The 25,382-nt window shown below is 40.5% G+C and overlaps 1 protein-coding gene across 9 annotated transcripts in view; it reads left to right on the top strand.

The window, feature by feature from the left end:
• PTK2 (protein tyrosine kinase 2) overlaps positions 1 to 25,382 on the top strand; it is a 773,150-nt gene that overhangs the window by 487,450 nt on the left and 260,318 nt on the right. For all 9 annotated transcript variants that reach the window (XM_053715391.1, XM_053715387.1, XM_053715388.1 and 6 more), the window contains 2 exons: positions 20,444 to 20,498; positions 22,762 to 22,902. In XM_053715391.1, the coding sequence (XP_053571366.1) occupies positions 20,444 to 20,498; positions 22,762 to 22,902 (196 nt within the window). The remainder of the gene's footprint in view (positions 1 to 20,443; positions 20,499 to 22,761; positions 22,903 to 25,382) is intronic.

Genomic DNA, 25,382 nt, shown 5'->3' with positions numbered 1-25,382 from the left:
TTCTTTTTGGAAGTGCCTTTTGTTTGAAGGAGCGAATGGGTTGGCACTCAAGCTCTGTTGGGGTGGATAATTTCCCCCATTCTTCCATTCCCTGGGGGGCTTGGGGTGGGGTAGTTTTTTTTTCCCCTGTCTATCAGACATAACTGTTGCTTGGGCTGGTCCGGTGTTTGGAGCAGGATCTGAGATCTGTTGCTCTGCAAATTTCATTGTCGAGGTTGATGAGCCATCCTTGGGGGGCTCTGCTTCCTTTCCACGTTTAGGATTTTGTGGCAAGGACTGGCGGCGTCCGCTGGTTAGCTGGATGCCTAACAAGTTGTAGGTTAGGATATGAACTGCCTCCACTTGCTTGCATATATTTAAATTTTTAGATTCATCTTCAGATGACAGCAGCGTGCAGTGTTCTGACTCTTCAGGTGTTGCCATCAGGGCTTTCTCTATCTGAGTTGCTGCACAAGGTTTATGGTTTTCTCTTTAATATTTAAATATTCAGAGCTGTCTTTTACGGTTTCTTGGGTTCTCGTCTTCATTTACCTTTTGGGGTGTGGATGCACTTTGTTTGGGGGAAGATTCTCTTCCCTTTTTCAATCTCTGGGTCTTGATCCTGTGGATTTTAAGCAAACTAGGCTTGGGCGTTACCTCCCTTGTTCTACCAGACCGGTTGGGTCTCGGTTGGCTTGGCACCCGGGTTTTTTTTCGCCCGGCGTTCTTTGGGGCTCGTTTGGGTCCTATTTTTTTGTTTTGTTTGTGCCCTATTTAGGGTTCTCTAGAATCCTTCATAGATGTCTTCTCCGTGTCTTTTCTCCTTTTTCGATGACTACGGCTGTTTAATCCCTTTCTTTATTAAGGGGTTTGTTGTTGGAGATCGACTGCTGGTAGACTGTGTCTCTTGGAGGCTGTTGGCTCAGTCGAGTCTAGTTCCTCTGGTCTCTAGCAAGGTTTATGGTCTATCTGTGGATCTGTGGCCTTGGGCCTTTTCCTTTTTCAAAAAAAAAATTCTCGGCTTCGGGCGCAGCTGGGGTTTCTGGAGTTGGGGTTTTAGGCCTGGTGCCCTCAGAATGGGCCACCTTTTGTACCCTCCCATTTTAGCATTCAGTGTCCTCTACAGCTTGGGTATTGTTTTCCCAAAAAGAAATGAATGCAGCTGTGGACTTTTTCCGTTTATGCAGAAAAAGATAAATTATGCTTACCTGATCATTTTCTTTTCTTCAGACGGAAAGAGTCCACAGCTCCCCGACTGTAATTTTTCTGGGGGGCGTTGGTTATTTTTGTTCTTCTTGCACCTTTTCACCCTATGCTTCTTCTACTGTTCCTTGTTCCTCCGCAGAATGACTGGGGGATGGGGGAAGTGGGAGAGGTATTTAAGTTTTTGGCTGGAGTGTCTTTGCCTCCTCCTGGTGGCCAGGCTCTGAATTCCCAAAAGTAATGAATGCAGCTGTGGACTCTTTCCGTCTGAAGAAAATTATCAGGTAAGCATAATTTATGTTTTTAGTGTTGACTGTCCCTTTAATGAAATATGTAACAAGCTGGCAAATTTACAAATAAAAATCTTTAACGAAGTAGAAAAAAATAAAATATATATATATATATATATATATATATATATATATGTGTGTGTGTGTAAAAAATTAATGACAATTATCAGAAATATTACCGTTTTTCCTACCAGTAAGTCACACTCTTTTTTTGCCTACATCCTTGGTTTGGTTTTTGTGTTCCTAAATGCAAATAATAATTATCGATATTTATTTAAAACAATCTACCTTTAGGTTGCCTATTGTCTAAATGACATAATGTACTGCTGTTTACACTTTATCTCATCCCCTCTTCAAGCTTTCGCATTTTACAGAAAAAAATACAAATGTTCTAAATTCCAAATATCCCAAAAGTTTAACTTTACTAATGAGTTATAACCAAGCACTTGTTCAACATACAGTAGATGCAGCAGTTTTTTTAAATGGTTTTCAAATTCTTTAGACCTTTTCATTACACTGCTTATTAATTTGAAGTTTGAAATGGCAATGGGTTCTATTGTCATTTTATTTTTAAGTTAAAGGGACAGTCAGGTCAAAATTAAACTTACATGGTTCAGATAGAGCACACAGTTTTAAACTTTACAATTCACTTCTATAATCCCAAACGTGCAAAATCTTTCTGAGGTCCCAGACCCTACTGGGCAAGTGCAAAATTCACAGGATATACATATACGCATTTTGCGATTGGTTTAGGGATGTCACATGATGTAGTGGGAGGGAAAACAGAACTAACCTAAAAATTATATTTCTTCGTCGTCTTACTTCTGTGCACAAGCAATCCACATTGCATTTACTGTTTTATACACCCTGTATGTTTTTTAATTTTTAGAAATTCATGGATACCTCTGTTTCTATTTAATCAGCTAATTGATTTACAGTGTTTAGAATGGAACACTCCTTTTCCTTTAACTTGTATTGAAAATTCAGGGACCCGTTATCTAAGATTTATTTGTCCTGTTTTACTTCTGTGTATGAGCAATTCATGTTTCCAGTTTAAGACATTGTATATGAGGGTTATTTCTCTTATCACATTAGATTATTTTTCAAATTCATTAATACAGTATTTCAGTCTTTTGAATGGAGTATATGGTCTTGAGTAATTCCTTTATTTTGTATTTACTGGAAAATGTTAACCCCTTAGGCCTATAAGCTTTAACAAAATAAAGATTGTCACACTTTATTGGGAGGAGAAAACCTAAAAAAACGCATGTTTCTCCAACATTGGTGTGTCCGGTCCACGGCGTCATCCTTACTTGTGGGATATTCTCTTCCCCAACAGGAAATGGCAGAGAGTCCCAGCAAAGCTGGCCATATAGTCCCTCCTAGGCTCCGCCCACCCCAGTCATTCTCTTTGCCGTTGCACAGGCAACATCTCCACGGAGATGGTTAAGAGTTTTTTGGTGTTTAAATGTAGTTTTTATTCTTCTATCAAGTGTTTGTTATTTTAAAATAGTGCTGGTATGTACTATTTACTCTGAAACAGAAAAGGATGAAGATTTCTGTTTGTGAGAGGAAGATGATTTTAGCAGACAGTAACTAAAATCGATTGCTGTTTCCACATAGGACTGTTGAGATGAAGTAACTTCAGTTGGGGGAAACAGTTAGCAGACTTTTCTGCTTAAGTTATGACTAGCCATATTTCTAACAAGACCATGTAATGCTGGAAGGCTGTCATTTCCCCTCATGGGGACCGGTAAGCCATTTTCTTAGTCAAACAAACAGAATAAAGGGCTTATTATGGGCTAAAAAACTGGTAGACATTCTTATGGGCTAAATCGATTGCTTTATTTGGGCATTTTATTCATATTTATGCTGACAATTTGCATTTATAAACTTTGGGAACGTTTATCAAACGGCAGGCACTGTGTTAGACACCTTTTCCAGTCAGGGGGCCTTCCTAGTTATGGACTGAGCCTCATTTTCGCGCCATTACTGCGCAGTTGTTTTTTGAGAGCAGGGCATGCAGATGCATGTGTGAGGATCTAAAAATTGCTGGAAAAGCTTCTAGAAGGCGTCAATTGGTATCGTATTCCCCTCTGGGCTTGGTTGGGTCTCAGCAAAGACTATAGCTGGGACTGTATAGGGGTTAAATTTATAAACGGCTCCGGTTCCGTTATTTTAAGGGTTAAAGCTCTGAAATTTGGTGTGCAATACTATTAATGCTTTAAGACACTGTGGTGAAATTTTGGTAATTTTTGAACAATTCCTTCATACTTTTTCACATATTCAGTAATAAAGTGTTTTCTGTTTAAAATTTAAAGAGACAGTAACGGTTTTGTTTTAAAACGTTTTTTTTGTGCTTTGTTGACGAGTTTAAGCCGGTTTAACATGTCTGTACCTTCAGATAAGCTATGTTCTATATGTATGAAAGCCAATGTGTCTCCCCATTTAAATTTATGTGATAATTGTGCCATAGCGTCCAAACAAAGTAAGGACAGTACTGCCACAGATAATGAAATTGCCCAAGATAATTCCTCAGATGAGGGGAGTAAACATGATACTACATCATCTCCTACTGTGTCTACACCAGTTTTGCCCATGCAGGAGGCCCCTAGTACATCTAGTGCGCCAATGCTTATTACCATGCAACAATTAACGGCTGTAATGGATAACTCCATAGCAAATATTTTATCCAAAATGCCTACTTATCAGAGAAAGCGCGATTGCTCTGTTTTAAACACTGAAGAGCAGGAGGGCGCTGATGATAATTGTTCTGTCATACCCTCACACCAATCTGAAGGGGCCATGAGGGAGGTTTTGTCAGATGGAGAAATCTCAGATTCAGGAAAGATTTCTCAACAAGCTGAACCTGAAGTTGTGACATTTAAATTTAAATTAGAACATCTCCGCGCACTGCTTAAGGAGGTGTTATCTACTCTGGATGATTGTGACAACTTGGTCATTCCAGAGAAATTATGCAAGATGGACAAGTTCCTAGAGGTTCCGGTGCACCCCGACGCTTTTCCTATACCCAAGCGGGTGGCGGACATAGTAAATAAGGAGTGGGAAAAGCCCGGCATACCTTTTGTTCCCCCCCCTATATTTAAGAAATTATTTCCTATGGTCGACCCCAGAAAGGACTTATGGCAGACAGTCCCTAAGGTCGAGGGGGCAGTTTCTACTCTAAACAAACGCACTACTATTCCTATCGAAGATAGTTGTGCTTTCAAAGATCCTATGGATAAAAAATTGGAAGGTTTGCTTAAAAAGATTTCTTTCATGTAATTAGCAAGAGTCCATGAGCTAGTGACGTATGGGATATACATTCCTACCAGGAGGGGCAAAGTTTCCCAAACCTCAAAATGCCTATAAATACACCCCTCACCACACCCACAATTCAGTTTTACAAACTTTGCCTCCGATGGAGGTGGTGAAGTAAGTTTGTGCTAGATTCTACGTTGATATGCGCTCCGCAGCAAGTTGGAGCCCGGTTTTCCTCTCAGCGTGCAGTGAATGTCAGAGGGATGTGAGGAGAGTATTGCCTATTTGAATGCAGTGATCTCCTTCTACGGGGTCTATTTCATAGGTTCTCTGTTATCGGTCGTAGAGATTCATCTCTTACCTCCCATTTCAGATCGACGATATACTCTTATATATACCATTACCTCTGCTGATTCTCGTTTCAGTACTGGTTTGGCTTTCTACAAACATGTAGATGAGTGTCCTGGGGTAAGTAAATCTTATTTCTCCAACATAGGTGTGTCCGGTCCACGGCGTCATCCTTACTTGTGGGATATTCTCTTCCCCAACAGGAAATGGCAAAGAGCCCAGCAAAGCTGGTCACATGATCCCTCCTAGGCTCCGCCTTCCCCAGTCATTCTCTTTGCCGTTGTACAGGCAACATCTCCACGGAGATGGCTTAGAGTTTTTTGGTGTTTAAATGTAGTTTTTATTCTTCAATCAAGAGTTTGTTATTTTAAAATAGTGCTGGTATGTACTATTTACTCTGAAACAGGAAAGAGATGAAGATTTCTGTTTGTAAGAGGAAAATGATTTTAGCAACCGTTACTAAAATCGATGGCTGTTTCCACACAGGACTGTTGAGAGGAATTAACTTCAGTTGGGGGAAACAGTGAGCAGACTTTTGCTGCTTGAGGTATGACACATTTCTAACAAGACTCGGTAATGCTGGAAGCTGTCATTTTCCCTATGGGAACCGGTAAGCCATTTTCTTTGTTTAAGTAAAAGAATAAAGGGCTTCATTAGGGCTTAAAAAACTGGTAGACATTTTTCTGGGCTAAAACGATTACTTTACTAAGTATATTTGGCAGATTATTACTTTTAATAGTTGTTAAATCTTGGGGATTGTTTTAATAAAAACGGCAGGCACTGTATTGGACACCTTTTTCACTGGGGGCCTTTTCTAGTCATAGACAGAGCCTCATTTTCGCGCCTCTAATGCGCAGTTGTTTTTGGAAAGCATGGCATGCAGATGCATGTGTGAGGAGCTAAGAACCACTGAAAAAGCTTATAGAAGGCATCATTTGGTATCGTATTCCCCTCTGGGCTTGGTTGGGTCTCAGCAAAGCAGATACCTGGGACTGTATAGGGGTTAAATGTAAAAACGGCTCCGGTTCCGTTATTTTAAGGGTTAAAGCTTTCAAATTTGGTGTGCAATACTTTTAAGGCTTTAAGTTACTGTGGTGAAATTTTGGTGAAATTTGAACAATTCCTTCATACTTTTTCACATATTCAGTAATAAAGTGTGTTCAGTTTAAAATTTAAAGGGACAGTAACGGTTTTATTGTAAAACGTTTTTTGTGCTTTGTTAACAAGTTTAAGCCTGTTTAACATGTCTGAACCATCAGATAACGATGTTCTATATGTATGAAAGCCAATGTACCCCCCTTTTAAATATATGTGATATATTTGTGTCATAATGTCCAAACAAAGTAGGGATAATAATGCCATAGATATGATATTGCCCAAGATGATTCCTCTAATGAGGGGAGTAAGCATGGTACTGCATCATCCCCTTCTGTGTCTACACCAGTTTTGCCCACACAAGAGGCCCCTAGTACATCTAGTGCGCCGATACTTATTACCATACAACAATTAATGGCTGTAATGGATAATTCTATTGCATGCATTTTTTTCCAAAATGCCTACTTATCAGAGAAAGCGTGATTGCTCTGTTTTAAACACTGAGGAGCAAGAGGACGCTGATGATATCTTTTCTGACATACCCTCACACCTATCTGAAGGGGCCAGGAGGGAGGTTTTGTCTGAGGGAGAAATTTCAGATTCAGGGAAAATTTCTCAACAAGCAGAACCTGATATTGTAACTTTTAAATTTAAATTTCAACATCTCCACGCACTACTTAAGGAGGTATTATCTACTCTGGATGATTGTGACAATTTGGTCATTCCAGAGAAATTAGGTAAGATGGACAAGTTCCTAGAGGTTCCGGTGCCCCCCGATGTTTTTCCTATACCCAAGCGGGTGGCGGACATAGTAAATAAGGAGTGGGAAAGGCCCGGCATACCCTTTGTCCTCCCCCTATATTTAAGAAATTAGTTTCCTATAGTCGACCCCAGAAAGGACTTATAGCATACAGTCCCCAAGGTCGAGGGGGCGGTTTCTACTCTAAACAAACGCACTTCTATTCCTATAGAAGATAGTTGTGCTTTCAAGATCCTATGGATTAAAGGTTAGAGGGTTTGCTTAAAAAGATGTTTGTTCAGCAAGGTTACCTTCTACAACCAATTTCATGCATTGTTCCTGTCACTACAGCTGCGTGTTTCTGGTTCGAAGAACTAGAAAAGTCGCTTAATAAAGAATCTTCGTACGAGAAGGTTTTGGACAGAGTTCAAGCTCTTAAATTGGCTAACTCTTTTTTATTTTAGATGCCGCTTTGCAATTAGCTAGATTAGCGGCGAATAATTCAGGGTTTGCTATCGTGGCGCGCAGAGCGCTTTTGCTTAACATCCCTTTCAAGGGTAAAACACTGTTTGGCCCTGACTTGAAAGAGATTATTTCAGACATCACTGGGGGAAAGGGCCACGCCCTCCCACAGGATAGGTCTTTTAAGGCTAAAAATAAGCCAAATTTTCGTCCCTTTCGCAGAAACGGACCAGCCTCAAATTCTACACCCTCTAAGCAAGAGGGTAATACTTCTCAAACCAAGCCAGCCTGGAGGCCGATGCAAGGCTGGAACAAGGGTAAGCAGGCCAAGTCACCTGCCACTGCTACCAAAACAGCATGAAGTGTTGGCCCCCGATCTGGGAAGGATCTGGTGGGGGGCAGACTTTCTCTCTTTGCTCAGGTTGGGGCAAGAGATGTTCAGGATCCTTGGGCGCTAGAAATAGTTTCTCAAGGTTATCTCCTGGAATTCAGGGAACTACTCCCAAGGGGAAGGTTCCACGGGTCTCAATTATCTTCGAACAGGCATTCTTACACTGTGTAGAAGACCTGTTAAGAATGGGAGTGATTCATCCTGTTCCATTAGGAGAACAAGGGATGGGTTTTTACTCCAACCTGTTCATAATTCCCAAATAAGAGGGAACATTCAGACCTATTTTAGATCTCAAGATTCTAAACAAGTTTCTAAGGGTTTCATCATTCAAAATGGAAACCATTCGAACGATCCTTTCTACCATCCAGGAAGGTCAATTCATGACCACGGTGGACTTAAAGGATGCGTACCTACGTATTCCTATCCACAAGGAACATTTTCGGTTCCTAAGGTTCGCCTTTCTGGACAAGCATTACCTGTGGCACTTCCATTCGGATTAGCCACTGCTCCAAGGATTTTCACAAGGGTACTAGGGTCCCTTCTAGCGGTGCTAAGACCAAGGGGCATTGCAGTCGTACCTTACTTGGACGACATCCTGATTCAGGTGTCGTCTCTGTCAAAAGCAAGGGCTCATACGGACATTGTCCTAGCCTTTCTCAGATCTCACAGGTGGAAAGTGAACATAGAAAAAAGTTCTCTGTCCCCGTCAACAAGAGTTCCCTTCTTGGGAACAATAATAGTTTCCTTAGAAATGAAGGTTTTTCTGACAGAGGCCAGAAAATCAAAACTTCTAAGCTCTTGTCAGTTACTTCATTCTGTTCTTATTCCTTCCATAGCGCAGTCCATGGAAGTAATAGGGTTGATGGTTGCGGCAATGGACATAGTTCCTTTTGCACGAATTCATCTAAGACCATTGCACCTGGGCATGCTCAGACAGTGGAATGGGGATTATACAGTCTTGTCTCCGACGATACAAGTAGATCAAATAACCAGAGATTCACTCCGTTGGTGGCTGACCCTGGACAACCTGTCACAGGGAATGAGCTTCCGCAGACCAGAATAGGTCATTGTCACGACCGACGCCAGTCTGGTGGGCTGGGGCGCGGTCTGGGAACCCCTGAAAACTCAGGGTCTATGGTTTCGGGAAGACTCTCTTCTCCCGATAAACATAATGGAACTGAGAGCGATATTCAATGCTCTCAAGGCTTGGCCTAGACTAGCAAAGGCCAAATTCATAAGGTTTCAATCAGTCATCATGACGACTGTTACATATATCAACCATCAGGGGGTAACAAGGAGTTCCCTGGCGATGGAGGAGCATCCGGGGGAGTGGGAACTCCATCTGGAAATCTTTGCCCAAATAACTCAATTATGGGGCATTCCAGACTTGGTTCTGATGGCCTCTCGTCAGAACTTCATGGTCCCTTGTTACGGGTCCAAATCCAGGGATCCCAAGGCGACTCTATTGGATACAATAGTAGCACCTTGGATCTTCAACCTAGCTTATGTATTCCCACCGTTTCCTCTCATTCCCAGGCTGGTAGCCAGGATCAATCTGGAGAGGGCTTCGGTGACCTTGATAGTTCCTGTGTGGCCACGCAGGACTTGGTATGCAGACCTGGTGAATGTGTCATCGGCTCCACCATGGAAGCTACCTTTGAGACAGGACCTTCTTATTCAGGGTCCATTTGAACATCCGAATCTGGTTTTCCTCCAACTGACTGCTTGGAGTTTGAACGCTTGATTTTATCAAAGCGTGGGTTTTCAGATTCTGTAGTAGATACTCTTATTCAGGCTAGAAAGCCTGTAACTAGAAAAATTTACCATAATATATGGAAAAAATATATCTGTTGGTGTGAATCTAAAGGATTCCCATGGAACAAGATAAAAATTCCTAAGATTCTTTCCTTTCTACAAGAAGGTTTGGAGAAAGGATTTTCTGCGAGTTCTCTGAAGGGACAGATCTCTGCTTTATCTGTTTTACTTCACAAAAGGCTGGCAGCTGTGCCAGACGTTTAAGCGTTTGTTCAGGCTCTGGTTAGAATCAAGCCTGTTTACAGACCTTTGACTCTTCCCTGGAGTCTTAATCTAGTTCTTTCAGTTCTTCAAGGGGTTCCGTTTGAACCCTTACATTCCATAGATATTAAGTTATTATCTTGGAAAGTTTTGTTTTAGGTTGCAATTTCTTCTGCTAGAAGAGTTTCTGAGTTATCTGCTCTGCAGTGTTCTCCGCCCTATCTGGTCCATGCAGATAAGGTGGTTTTTACGTACTGAGCCTGGTTTTCTTCCGAAGGTTGTTTCCAACAAAAATATTAACCAGGAGATAGTTGTACCTTCTTTGTGTCCGAATCCAGTTTCATAGAAGGAACGTTTGTTACACAATTTGGACGTTGTCCGTGCTCTAAAATTCTATTTAGATGCTACAAAGGATTTCAGACAAACATCTTCCTTGTTTGTTGTTTATTCTGGTAAAAGGAGAGGTCAAAAAGCAACTTCTACCTCTCTATCTTTTTGGCTTAAAAGCATCATCAGATTGGCTTATGAGACTGCCGGACGGCAGCCTCCTGAAAGTATCACAGCTCATTCCACTAGGGCCGTGGCTTCCACATGGGCCTTTAAGAACGAGGCTTCTGTTGATCAGATATGTAAGGCAGCGACTTGGTCTTCACTGCACACTTTTACCAAATTTTACAAATTTGATACTTTTGCTTCTTCTGAGGCTATTTTTGGGAGAAAGGTTTTGCAAACCGTGGTGCCTTCCATCTAGGTGACCTGATTTGCTCCCTCCCATCATCCGTGTCCTAAAGCTTTGGTATTGGTTCCCACAAGTAAGGATGACGCCGTGGACCGGACACACCTATGTTGGAGAAAACAGAATTTATGTTTACCTGATAAATTACTTTCTCCAACGGTGTGTCCGGTCCACGGCCCGCCCTGGTTTTTTAATCAGGTCTGAAGATTTATTTTCTTTAACTACAGTCACCACGGTATCATATGATTTCTCCTATGCAAATATTCCTCCTTTACGTCGGTCGAATGACTGAAGAAGGCGGAGCCTAGGAGGGATCATGTGACCAGCTTTGCTGGGCTCTTTGCCATTTCCTGTTGGGGAAGAGAATATCCCACAAGTAAGGATGACGCCGTGGACCTGACACACCGTTGGAGAAAGTAATTTATCAGGTAAACATAAATTCTGTTTTTCTGTGACACTCTAAGCTATGGTTGGGCACTTTGTTTATAAAGTTCTAAATATATGTATTCAAACATTTATTTGCCTTGACTCAGAATGTTCAACTTTCCTTATTTTTCAGACAGTCAGTTTCATATTTGGGATAATGCATTTGATTTAATCATTTTTTCTTACCTTCAAAAAATTTGACTCTTTTTCCCTGTGGGCTGTTAGGCTCGCGGGGGCTGAAAATGCTTCATTTTATTGCGTCATTCTTGGCACGGACTTTTTTGGCGCAAAAATTCTTTTCCGTTTCCGGCGTCATACGTGTCACCGGAAGTTGCGTCATTTTTTGACGTTATTTTGCGCCAAAAATGTCGGCGTTCCGGATGTGGCGTCATTTTTGGCGCCAAAAGCATTTAGGCGCCAAATAATGTGGGCGTCTTATTTGGCGCCAAAAAATATGGGCGTCGCTTTTGTCTCCACATTATTTAAGTCTCATTTTTCATTGCTTCTGGTTGCTAGAAGCTTGTTCTTTGGCATTTTTTCCCATTCCTGAAACTGTCATTTAAGGAATTTGATCAATTTTGCTTTATATGTTGTTTTTTCTCTTACATATTGCAAGATGTCTCACGTTGCATCTGAGTCAGAAGATACTACAGGAAAATCGCTGTCTAGTGCTGGATCTACCAAAGCTAAGTGTATCTGCTGTAAACTTTTGGTAGCTATTTCTCCAGCTGTTGTTTGTATTGATTGTCATGACAAACTTGTTAATGCAGATAATATTTCCTTTAGTAAAGTACCATTGCCTGTTGCAGTTCCTTCAACATCTAAGGTGCAGAATGTTCCTGATAACATAAGAGATTTTGTTTCTGAATCCATAAAGAAGGCTATGTCTGTTATTTCTCCTTCTAGTAAACGTAAAAAATCTTTTAAAACTTCTCTCCCTACAGATGAATTTTTAAATGAACATCATCATTCTGATTCTGATGACTCTTCTGGTTCAGAGGATTCTGTCTCAGAGGTTGATGCTGATAAATCTTCATATTTATTTAAAATGGAATTTATTCGTTCTTTACTTAAAGAAGTTCTAATTGCTTTAGAAATAGAGGATTCTGGTCCTCTTGATACTAATTCTAAACGTTTGGATAAGGTATTTAAATCTCCTGTGGTTATTCCAGAAGTTTTTCCTGTTCCTAATGCTATTTCTGCAGTAATTTCCAAAGAATGGGATAAATTGGGTAATTCATTTACTCCTTCTAAACGTTTTAAGCAATTATATCCTGTGCCGTCTGACAGATTAGAATTTTGGGACAAAATCCCTAAAGTTGATGGGGCTATTTCTACCCTTGCTAAACGTACTACTATTCCTACGTCAGATGGTACTTCGTTTAAGGATCCTTTAGATAGGAAAATTGAATCCTTTCTAAGAAAAGCTTATCCGTGTTCAGGTAATCTTCTTAGACCTGCTATATCTTTGGCTGATGTTGCTGCAGCTTCAACTTTTTGGTTGGAAACTTTAGCGCAACAAGTAACACATCATGATTCTCATGATATTATTATTCTTCTTCAGCATGCTAATAATTTTATCTGTGATGCCATCTTTGATATTATCAGAGTTGATGTCAGGTTTATGTCTCTAGCTATTTTAGCTAGAAGAGCTTTATGGCTTAAGACTTGGAATGCTGATATGGCTTCTAAATCAACTCTACTTTCCATTTCTTTCCAGGGTAACAAATTATTTGGTTCTCAGTTGGATTCTATTATTTCAACTGTTACTGGTGGGAAAGGAACTTTTTTACCACAGGATAAAAAATCTAAGGGTAAAAACAGGGCTAATAATCGTTTTCGTTCCTTTCGTTTCAACAAAGAACAAAAGTCTGATCCTTCATCCTCAGGTGCAGTTTCAGTTTGGAAACCATCTCCAATCTGGAATAAATCCAAGCCAGCCAGAAAGGCAAAGCCTGCTTCTAAGTCCACATGAAGGTGCGGCCCTCATTCCAGCTCAGCTGGTAGGGGGCAGGTTACGTTTTTTCAAAGAAATTTGGATCAATTATGTTCACAATCTTTGGATTCAGAACATTGTTTCAGAAGGGTACAGAATTGGTTTCAAGATGAAACCTCCTGCAAAGAGATTTTTTCTTTCCCGTGTCCCAGTAAATCCAGTAAAAGCTCAAGCATTTCTGAATTGTGTTTCAGATCTAGAGTTGACTGGAGTAATTATGCCAGTTCCAGTTCAGGAACAGGGGATGGGGTTTTATTCAAATCTCTTCATTGTACCAAAGAAGGAGAATTCCTTCAGACCAGTTCTGGATCTAAAAATATTGAATCGTTATGTAAGGATACCAACGTTCAAGATGGTAACTGTAAGGACTATCTTGCCTTTTGTTCAGCAAGGGAATTATATGTCCACAATAGATTTACAGGATGCATATCTGCATATTCCGATTCATCCAGATCATTATCGGTTCCTGAGATTCTCTTTTCTGGACAAGCATTACCAGTTTGTGGCTCTGCCGTTTGGCCTAGCTACAGCTCCAAGAATTTTTACAAAGGTTCTCGGTGCCCTTCTGTCTGTAATCAGAGAACAGGGTATTGTGGTATTTCCTTATTTGGACGATATCTTGGTACTTGCTCAGTCTTTACATTTAGCAGAATTTCATACGAATCGACTTGTGTTGTTTCTTCAAGATCATGGTTGGAGGATCAATTTTCCAAAAAGTTCATTGATTCCTCAGACAAGGGTAACCTTTCTGGGTTTCCAGATAGATTCAGTGTCCATGACTCTGTCTTTAACAGACAAGAGACGTCTAAAACTGATTGCAGCTTGTCGAAACCTTCAGTCACAATCATTCCCTTCGGTAGCCTTATGCATGGAAATTCTAGGTCTTATGACTGCTGCATCGGACGCGATCCCCTTTGCTCGTTTTCACATGCGACCTCTTCAGCTTTGTATGCTGAATCAATGGTGCAAGGATTACACAAAGATATCTCAATTAATATCTTTAAAACCGATTGTTCGACACTCTCTAACGTGGTGGACAGATCACCATCGTTTAATTCAGGGGGCTTCTTTTGTGCTTCCGACCTGGACTGTAATTTCAACAGATGCAAGTCTCACAGGTTGGGGAGCTGTGTGGGGATCTCTGACGGTACAAGGAGTTTGGGAATCTCAGGAGGTGAGATTACCAATCAATATTTTGGAACTCCGTGCAATTTTCAGAGCTCTTCAGTTTTGGCCTCTTCTGAAGAGAGAAACGTTCATTTGTTTTCAGACAGACAATGTCACAACTGTGGCATACATCAATCATCAAGGAGGAACTCACAGTCCTCTGGCTATGAAAGAAGTATCTCGAATTTTGGTTTGGGCGGAATCCAGCTCCTGTCTAATCTCTGCGGTTCATATCCCAGGTGTAGACAATTGGGAAGCGGATTATCTCAGTCGCCAAACGTTGCATCCGGGCGAATGGTCTCTTCACCCAGAGGTATTTCTTGAGATTGTTCAAATGTGGGAACTTCCAGAAATAGATTTGATGGCGTCCCATCTAAACAAGAAACTTCCCAGGTATCTGTCCAGATCCCGGGATCCTCAGGCGGAGGCAGTGGATGCATTATCACTTCCTTGGAAGTATCATCCTGCCTATATCTTTCCGCCTCTAGTTCTTCTTCCAAGAGTAATCTCCAAGATTCTGAAGGAATGCTCGTTTGTTCTGCTGGTAGCTCCGGCATGGCCTCACAGGTTTTGGTATGCGGATCTTGTCCGGATGGCCTCTTGCCAACCGTGGACTCTTCCGTTAAGACCAGACCTTCTGTCACAAGGTCCTTTTTTCCATCAGGATCTGAAATCCTTAAATTTAAAGGTATGGAGATTGAACGCTTGATTCTTCGTCAAAGAGGTTTCTCTGACTCTGTGATTAATACTATGTTACAGGCTCGTAAATCTGTATCTAGAGAGATATATTATAGGGTCTGGAAGACTTATATTTCTTGGTGTATTTCTCATCATTTTTCTTGGCATTCTTTTAGAATTCCGAGAATTTTACAGTTTCTTCAGGATGGTTTAGATAAAGGTTTGTCCGCAAGTTCCTTGAAAGGACAAATCTCTGCTCTTTCTGTTCTTTTTCACAGAAAGATTGCTATTCTTCCTGATATTCATTGTTTTGTACAAGCTTTGGTTCATATAAAACCTGTCATTAAGTCAATTTCTCCTCCTTGGAGTTTGAATTTGGTTCTGGGGGCTCTTCAAGCTCCTCCGTTTGAACCTATGCATTCATTGGACATTAAATTACTTTCTTGGAAAGTTTTGTTCCTTTTGGCCATCTCTTCTGCCAGAAGAGTTTCTGAATTATCTGCTCTTTCTTGTGAGTCTCCTTTTCTGATTTTTCATCAGGATAAGGCGGTGTTGCGAACTTCTTTTGAATTTTTACCTAAAGTTGTGAATTCCAACAACATTAGTAGAGAAATTGTGGTTCCTTCATTATGTCCTAATCCTAAGAATTCTAAGGAGAAATCGTTGCATTCTTTGGATGTTGTTAGAGCTTTGAAATATTATGTTGAAGCTACTAAATCTTTCCGAAAGACTTCTAGTCTATTTGTTATCTTTTCTGGTTCTAGAAAAGGCCAGAAAGCTTCTGCCATTTCTTTGGCATCTTGGTTGAAATCTTTAATTCATCTTGCCTATGTTGAGTCAGGTAAAACTCCGCCTCAGAGAATTACAGCTCATTCTACTAGGTCAGTTTCTACTTCCTGGGCGTTTAGGAATGAAGCTTCGGTTGATCAGATTTGCAAAGCAGCAACTTGGTCCTCTTTGCATACTTTTACTAAATTCTACCATTTTGATGTATTTTCTTCTTCTGAAGCAGTTTTTGGTAGAAAAGTACTTCAGGCAGCGGTTTCAGTTTGAATCTTCTGCTTATGTTTTTCGTTAAACTTTATTTTGGGTGTGGATTATTTTCAGCAGGAATTGGCTGTCTTTATTTTATCCCTCCCTCTCTAGTGACTCTTGTGTGGAAAGATCCACATCTTGGGTAATCATTATCCCATACGTCACTAGCTCATGGACTCTTGCTAATTACATGAAAGAAAACATAATTTATGTAAGAACTTACCTGATAAATTCATTTCTTTCTTATTAGCAAGAGTCCATGAGGCCCGCCCTTTTTTTGTGGTGGTTATGATTTTGTATAAAGCACAATTATTCCAATTCCTTATTTTATATGCTTTCGCACTTTTTTATCACCCCACTTCTTGGCTATTCGTTAAACTGAATTGTGGGTGTGGTGAGGGGTGTATTTATAGGCATTTTGAGGTTTGGGAAACTTTGCCCCTCCTGGTAGGAATGTATATCCCATACGTCACTAGCTCATGGACTCTTGCTAATATGAAAGAAATGAATTTATCAGGTAAGTTCTTACATAAATTATGTTTTTTGTACAGCAAGGTTACCTTCTACAACCAATTTCGTGCATTGTTCCTGTCACTACAGCAGCGTGGTTCTGGTTCGAGGAACTAGAAAAGTCGCTCAGTAGAGAGACTCCATATGAGGAGGTTATGGACAGAGTTCACGCACTTAAATTGGCTAACTCTTTTATTTTAGATGCTGCTTTGCAATTAGCTAGATTAGCGGCGAACAATTCAGGGTTTGCTATCGTGGCGCGCAGAGGGCTTTGGCTAAAGTCTTGGTCAGCGGATGTGTCATCCAAGACAAAATTGCTTAACATCCCTTTCAAAGGTAAAACTCTATTTGGACCAGAATTGAAAGAGATTATTTCAGACATCACTGGGGGAAAGGGCCACACCCTTCCACAAGATAGGTCTTTCAAGGCTAAAAATAAGTCTAATTTTCGTCCCTTTCGCAATTTCAGGAACGGACCGGCCTCTAATTCTGCATCCTCTAAGCAAGAGGGTAATGCCTCACAACCCAAACCAGCCTGGAAACCGATGCAAGGCTGGAACAAGGGTAAGCAGGCCAAGAAGCCTGCCGCTGCTAACAAAACAGCATGAAGGAGTAGCCCCCGATCCGGGACCGGATCTAGTGGGGGGCAGACTCTCTCTCTTTGCTCAGGCTTGGACAAGAGATGTTCAGGATCCCTGGGCGCTAGAAATAGTTTCTCAGGGTTATCTCCTGGAATTCAAGGAACTACCCCCAAGGGGAAGGTTCCACATGTCTCACTTATCCTCAAACCAAATAAAGAGACAGGCATTCTTACTTTGTGTAGAAGACCTGTTAAAGATGGGAGTGATACACCCAGTTCCAATAAAAGAACAAGGAATGGGATTTTATTCCAATCTCTTCGTAGTTCCCAAAAAAGAGGGAACTTTCAGACCAATTTTGGATTTGAAGATCCTAAACAAATTTCTCAGGGTACCATCGTTGAAGATGGAAACCATTCGAACGATTCTACCCACTATCCAGGAAAGTCAATTTATGACTACCGTGGATCTAAAGGATGCGTACCTACATATTCCTATCCACAAAGAACATCATCAGTTCCTAAGGTTCGCTTTTCTGGACAAGCATTACTAGTTTGTGGCCCTCCCATTCGGGTTAGCCACTGCTCCAAGGATTTTCACAAAGGTGCTAGGGTCCCTTCTAGCGGTTCTAAGACCGAGGGGCATTGCAGTAGTACCTTACTTGGACGACATTCTAATACAAGCGTCGTCCCTGTCAAAAGCAAAGGCTCATACAGACATAGTTCTAGCCTTTCTCAGATCACACGGATGGAAGGTGAACATAGAAAAAAGTTCTCTGTCTCAGTCGACAAGAGTTCCCTTCTTGGGAACAATAATAGATTCCTTAGAAATGAGGATTTTTCTGACAGAGGTCAGAAAATCAAAACTTCTAAGCTCTTGTCAAGTGCTTCATTCTGTTCCTCGTCCTTCCATAGCGCAGTGCATGGAAGTAGTAGGGTTGATGGTTGCAACAATGGACATAGTTCCTTTTGCACAAATTCATCTAAGACCATTACAACTGTGCATGCTCAAACAGTGGAATGGGGACTATACAGACTTGTCTCCAATGATTCAAGTAGATCAGAAGACCAGAGATTCACTCCGTTGGTGGCTGACCCTGGACCATCTGTCCCAGGGAATGAGCTTCCGCAGACCAGAGTGGGTCATTGTCACGACCGACGCCAGTCTAGTGGGCTGGGGCGCGGTCTGGGAATCCCTAAAAGCTCAGGGTCTATGGTCTCGGGAAGAGTCTCTTCTCCCGATAAACATTCTGGAACTCAGAGCGATATTCAGTGCTCTCAGGGCTTGGCCTCAACTAGCAAAGGCCAGATTCATAAGGTTCCAATCAGACAACATGACGACCGTTGCGTATATCAATCATCAGGGGGGAACAAGGAGTTCCCTGGCGATGAAAGAAGTGACCAAGATAATTCAATGGGCGGAGGATCACTCCTGCCACCTGTCTGCGATCCACATCCCAGGTGTGGAAAACTGGGAGGCGGATTTTCTGAGTCGTCAGACATTCCATCCGGGGGAGTGGGAACTCCATCCGGAGATCTTTGCCCAAATAACTCAATTATGGGGCATTCCAGACATGGATCTGATGGCGTCTCGTCAGAACTTCAAGGTTCCTTGCTACGGGTCCAGATCCAGGGATCCCAAGGCGACTCTAGTAGATGCACTAGTAGCACCTTGGACCTTCAACCTAGCTTATGTATTTCCACCGTTTCCTCTCATTCCCAGGCTGGTAGCCAGGATCAATCAGGAGAGGGCCTCGGTGATCTTGATAGCTCCTGCGTGGCCACGCAGGACTTGGTATGCAGACCTGGTGAATATGTCATCGGCTCCACCATGGAAGCTACCTTTGAGACAGGACCTTCTTGTTCAGGGTCCATTCGAACATCCAAATCTGGTCTCCCTCCAGCTGACGGCTTGGAGATTGAACGCTTGATTCTATCGAAGCGTGGGTTTTCAGATTCTGTGATAGATACTCTGGTTCAGGCCAGAAAACCGGTAACTAGAAAGATTTACCATAAAATATGGAAAAAATATATCTGTTGGTGTGAATCCAAAGGATTCCCATGGGATAAGATAAAAATTCCTAAGATTCTCTCCTTTCTACAAGAAGGTTTGGAGAAAGGATTATCTGCAAGTTCTCTAAAGGGACAGATCTCTGCTTTATCCGTCTTACTACACAAAAGACTGGCAGCTGTGCCAGATGTTCAAGCATTTGTTCAGGCTCTGGTTAGGATCAAGCCTGTTTACAGACCTTTGACTCCCCCCTGGAGTCTAAATCTAGTTCTTTCAGTTCTTCAAGGGGTTCCGTTTGAGCCTTTACATTCCATAGATATTAAGTTACTATCTTGGAAAGTTTTGTTTTTGGTTGCTATTTCTTCTGCTAGAAGAGTTTCAGAGTTATCTGCTCTGCAGTGTTCTCCGCCCTATCTGGTGTTCCATGCAGATAAGGTGGTTTTGCGTACTAAGCCTGGTTTTCTTCCGAAGGTTGTTTCTAACAAGAATATTAACCAGGAGATAGTTGTACCTTCTTTATGTCCGAATCCAGTTTCAAAGAAGGAACGTTTGTTACACAATTTGGACGTAGTCCGTGCTCTAAAATTCTATTTAGAGGCTACAAGAGATTTCAGACAAACATCTTCTTTGTTTGTTGTCTATTCTGGTAAAAGGAGAGGTCAAAAAGCGACTTCTACCTCTCTTTCCTTTTGGCATGCTTTTAAAAGCATCATCTGATTGGCTTATGAGACTGCCGGACGGCAGCCTCCTGAAAGAATCACAGCTCACTCCACTAGGGCTGTGGCTTCCACATGGGCCTTCAAGAATGAGGCTTCTGTTGACCAGATATGTAAGGCAGCGACTTGGTCTTCACTGCACACTTTTGCCAAATTTTACAAATTTGATACTTTTGCTTCTTCGGAGGCTATTTTTGGGAGAAAGGTTTTGCAAGCCGTGGTGCCTTCCATTTAGGTGACCTGATTTGCTCCCTCCCTTCATCCGTGTCCTAAAGCTTTGGTATTGGTTCCCACAAGTAAGGATGACGCCGTGGACTGGACACACCAATGTTGGAGAAAACAGAATTTATGCTTACCTGATAAATTACTTTCTCCAACGGTGTGTCCGGTCCACGGCCCGCCCTGGTTTTTTAATCAGGTCTGATGAATTATTTTCTCTAACTACAGTCACCACGGTACCATATGGTTTCTCCTATATATATTTCCTCCTGTCCGTCGGTCGAATGACTGGGGTGGGCGGAGCCTAGGAGGGACTATATGGCCAGCTTTGCTGGGACTCTTTGCCATTTCCTGTTGGGGAAGAGAATATCCCACAAGTAAGGATGACGCCGTGGACCGGACACACCGTTGGAGAAAGTAATTTATCAGGTAAGCATAAATTATTTTTTTTTTATTTTATTATTATGACAAAAAATAATAATAATAATTACACAAAGAAAACTCCTTGTTCATAGTAGATGTTCATATTTCATTGTGTTTCAGTGGAACTTACTCATAAAGGAGTCTAACAAATCTGTTTCTCTGCAGGAAAGATGTTGGGTTGAAAAGATTTTTTCCGAAGACTTTACTGGATTCTGTGAAGGTATTTTTTTATGTAAATACATCCCTTGAGCATTTTGTCCAGCTCTTGTGTTTTCACATGCAGTGTTATACGTAGAACCTTCTAAAACTTAGGTATAGTGTTCTGTGTTAAGATGGTGTTATATTGTGGGGCATTTCAATTTAAGATAAGAAAAATTAAGGGCTAGATTACAAGTGGAGCACTAATTTATTGCACGCACATAAACTGGCAAATTCGCCAATTTACGGGCATGCGATAAATAACAAGACATTACAAGTTGCTGGTTATTACTACTGCAAGCTCATGCTGATGGCTTGAGAACGAGGCTCCCACTGGAGCCTATGGAAGCACGCTCTCGTTAGCGCAATGCGTCTGTGCAATGCAAATGCGGGGTTGCGTTGGCATTGCACCTCACTTGTAATACCAGCGCACAGTTGAGTGCAAATATTGATTTCACAGAAGTAATATTTGTCGCTCAACTTGTAATCTTGCCCTAAATTGTAAAAAATGATCATTCATAGGGTAAGATAGAGCTCTCTAACATTTACAAGATAGAGAAGAAGTAGACTACTTCTCTTTTTGGCACCAGATTTATTAGTGTAAAAGTGAAACACAGAGATATCTAGAACTGCACAGATATTGGTGTGTTGCAGTTGTACACTAATAAATCTGGTACTGAAAACAGCTGAAAGCCAATACCTGCTTCTATAAAATAATGGGCGCTGTTGTAATGAAAGTATCCTAGGTTAAAACCCTGTTCTTATCTGATCTCATCTGCTGAGACCAATTAGAGACAGGTATAAATGAAAAGTAAATATCTCAGACCTCTTTATTAGGGCAGGTGTTCTGTCAGACTAGCTAATTCATCAGATTAGCAAACGGAAGTGATGTTCGGTCAGCTTTCTGATAAAAAAAATCGATACCGCACATGCGCTGCTCTTCTCGTAGCATTTCAAATGCAACTACGTCACAGCCCATCAGAATAGTGAACGGCCGCGCACACTAGCAACATTTCTATTTGTAAATATAATAGTACACACACTGCATGTTAACAGCTGTCACATGTACAGTTGGCATTGTGCTGTACAGATTAGTACACACTCTGTCCTGACTTGTTTTGTAACTAGATAAAAACTTTCTACCTTTTGTAGAAGTCTACGGTTTCTTGTCCCTGTAACATTTCAAGATATGTATGTCCAATGCTTGTGGAGACCAGACAGTTGTGTTCAAAGAGGGACAAGAAACCGTAGACTTCTACAAAAGGTAGAAAGTTTTTATCTAGGTACAAAACAAGGCAGCACAGCGTGTGTACTAATCTGTACCGCACAATGCCAATTGTACGATTTGACAGCTGTTAACAAGCAGCTTGTGTACTATTATATTTACAAATAGTTGTATTTACAAATAGAAATGTTGCTAGTGCGCGTGGCCGTTCACTATTCTACTGGGCTCTGAAGTAGTTGCATTTAGAATGCTACGAGAAGAACAGCGCATGTGCAGTATGGATTTTTTATCGTTAGCGACTTTCGTTTGCTAGTCTGATGAATTTGTTAGTCTGACAGAACACAGCCTGTGAGATCACAGGTCAATAGATACGTCAGCTGACCTGTGGATTGGTGCAAGTGATACACTTTCTCTTAGAGTTGCAGGTAGCCTATACAATCATGTTGATAGCAAAGAGAAGAGGGTACATCTAGGGATGTGAGCGCAAATGTCCGATTAGTATAAAAAGGGGGCTTATTTCAGTGAAAAGTAATAAAAGATGTGAAAATACACAGAAAACACAGTAGGATGTTTATTTCATATTATAAAGTTAAAGGGACGTGAAAACCAAAAATGTTCTTTCATAATTCAGATAGATCATACAATTTTAACAACTTTCTATGTTTCTTCTCTTATCTAATTATCTTCATTCTCTTGTTATCCTTTGTTGAAGGAGCAGCAATGCACTACTGGGAGTTAGCTAAAAGCCAAGAGGCATATATATGCAGTCACCAATCAGCAGCTTCTGAGCCTACCTAGGTATACTTTTCAACAAAGGATACAAATAGAATTAAACAAATTAGATAATGTAATTGGATTTGAAAGTTATTTCAAATTGCATGATCTATTCTATTTGAATCATGAAAGAAAAAAATGGCTTATGTCCCTTTAATTTTAGGTGGCTGTTTTCATTCTAGTTGCCCATTAATAGTAATTTAATTTATTTATTTATTTTGGTCTCACTGTGAACAATGTACGTGACTTAATTGTTTAACGTTGCTTATTTTTATTGGTTATCTAGGCAAAAACGTTAAGAAAGCTTATTCAACAGACGTTTCGCCAGTTCGCCAACCTTAACAGGGAAGAAAGTATCCTGAAATTCTTTGAAATCCTCTCACCTGTATACAGATTTGACAAAGAATGTTTTAAATGTGCACTTGGTGTAAGTATTAAATGCCTCTGTGACTCAAGTAAAAAGTACACGTACAAATCCTGAACCCCAAAATCCAGAATTATTCCCAATCCAAACTTTTTCATACATTTAAAAAAATATGTTTTATTAAAAATTACTATTTTTCCACACCAGTAAATCAAAATAATCTATTTAAAACAACATATATAACCTTTTTTGATTACAATACTGTACTGTCTTTCTGATGTTACTGTGAATACAAAAATATTAAAAATATAAAACTGACTTTAAAGTGAAAGTCAATCCTAGCGTTTTATAAACGCTAGGATTGACTATTGAAACAATGGGGACTTGCGTTCATGAAGTATAAGACACTTCATGTAGAAAGCTCCTTTATTAATTTCAATCGATCGCCATTCCTAGCTGCTACAGCAGCCCACGGCTAAAAAAATATTTTGCTAAGAGGTGACGTTTTCACCTCTTAGCCAATAGCCGTGCGGTAAATCCGGCTCCCAAAGGCGCCAAGCCAGATTTACCGCACCGCTATTGGCTAAGAGGTGAAAACATCACCTCTTAGCAAAAAAAAGTTTTTGCCGTGGGCTGCTGTAGCAGCTAACGGCGATCGATTGAAATTAATAAAGGAGCTTTCTACATGAAGTATCTTATACTTCATGAATGTAAGTCCCCTTTATTTGTTTCAATAGTAAAACGCTAAATTGACTTTCACTTTGTCACATTTATAAGCTTTATCGTGACATGTAAATATTTCCAAAATAAATGACATAAGATATTATTGTTCACACTTGGTCCTATTTTACAGATGCAAATATTCCAAAATCCAAACATTTTCTTGTCCAGTTTAGTTTGTATAAAGGGTTTTGTACCTGTACAAGAGACTAATAATATACTTGGGTAATTAAAACATTTACTGACACATGAACTCTTTTATAAAGTGTATATAAAATCAAGGAGCAGGAGAGCAGTGGAGCAGGGCTGTGGAGTTGTTGTTATACAAGTGGAATATAATTACTACACATTTCTCATGTTTGGTATTAGATGTTTTTAAAATGATGTGAAACTTTCAGAAGCTTTGGTCCGTTGCATATGTGATGTGCAGTCTGTATTGTCAGCTAGTTACAATTATATTTGTATGCTAAAGGTATATTACAGTATTTAAATGCACATAGATTAATTACATATTTGAATATAAACACATTTGCAATATACATGTACTAGTAAAAGTTATAACCATTTTTGTGCTAACATTTTTCTCTGCATGTGAAGCTTGGCTGTAGATTCTCAGTGCACCAGCATTTTAAATATTGCAGTTGTTCAGAGAACCAGTGGGGTTTGTTTTATGTCAGCAATTAACAAATTGAGTCATTACCAGAGGGTACAAGTATCTTTGACTCTCTGAGAAAGTGCTGTGTTTAAAATGCTGGTGCACGGTGCATACTTAAATACACATTTGAAACAGCTATAGCTTGTATTAGAAGCATTTTTGCTAATATGTGTATATAACAAAAATTATTCTATTCAAAACTGAAATGCATCTATGTGGATTCCAATTTTGGCTGGAATATCCCTTTAAGCACATCATTATTTCTCTTGTTAAGTGTATCCAGTCCACGGATCATCCATTACTTATGGGATATTAACTCCTCCCCAACAGGAAGTGCAAGAGGATTCACCCAGCAGAGCTGCTATATAGCTCCTCCCCTAACTGCCATTACCAGTCATTCTCTTGCACCCAACGAATAGATAGGATGTGTGAGAGGACTGTGGTGATTATACTTAGTTTCATACCTTCAATCAAAAGTTTGTTATTTTATAATAGCACCGGAGTGTGTTATTCCTTCTCTGGTAGAATTTGAAGAAGAATCTACCTGAGTTTTTCTATGATTTTAGCCGGAGTAGTTAAGATCATATTGCTGTTTCTCGGCCATCTGAGGAGAGGTGAACTTCAGATCAGGGGACAGCGGGCAGATTAATCTGCAAAGAGGTATGTAGCAGCTTATTATTTTCTGACAATGGAATTGATGAGAAAATTCTGCCATACCGATATAATGTAAACTCAGCCTTAAATGCAGTAGCAGCAACTGGTATCAGGCTGTCATGTATGTATATTTTACACTTCAGTATTCTGGGGAATGGCACTTCACTGGAATTATACTGTATGCATAAAACTTTAGCCTAATTTGCAGGGACTAGCAACAGGCTTTTTAATAACACTCAATTTATTAATGTTAAACGTTTTTTGCTGGCATGTAAAATCGTTTAATTTTCTGAGGTACTGGGTGAAAAAATGTTTTGGGCACTATTTTTTTCCACTTGGCAGTCGTTTTATTTAATTTATGACAGTTTACTGATCTCTCTCACTGTTATGTGTGAGGGGGAGGGACCTTTTTTGGTGCTTTTGCTACGCATCAAAAAATTCAGTCAGAAGTTTGTCTTCCCTGCATGATCCGGTTCATCTCTACAGAACTCAGGGGTCTCAAAACTTGTTTTGA

The sequence above is a fragment of the Bombina bombina genome, chromosome 5 (assembly GCF_027579735.1).
Source record: "Bombina bombina isolate aBomBom1 chromosome 5, aBomBom1.pri, whole genome shotgun sequence".
In the NCBI taxonomy this organism is placed as follows: Eukaryota; Metazoa; Chordata; class Amphibia; order Anura; family Bombinatoridae; genus Bombina; species Bombina bombina.
Note: the sequence above shows the minus strand (reverse complement) of the source record. Positions and strands in the feature narration are given on the sequence as shown.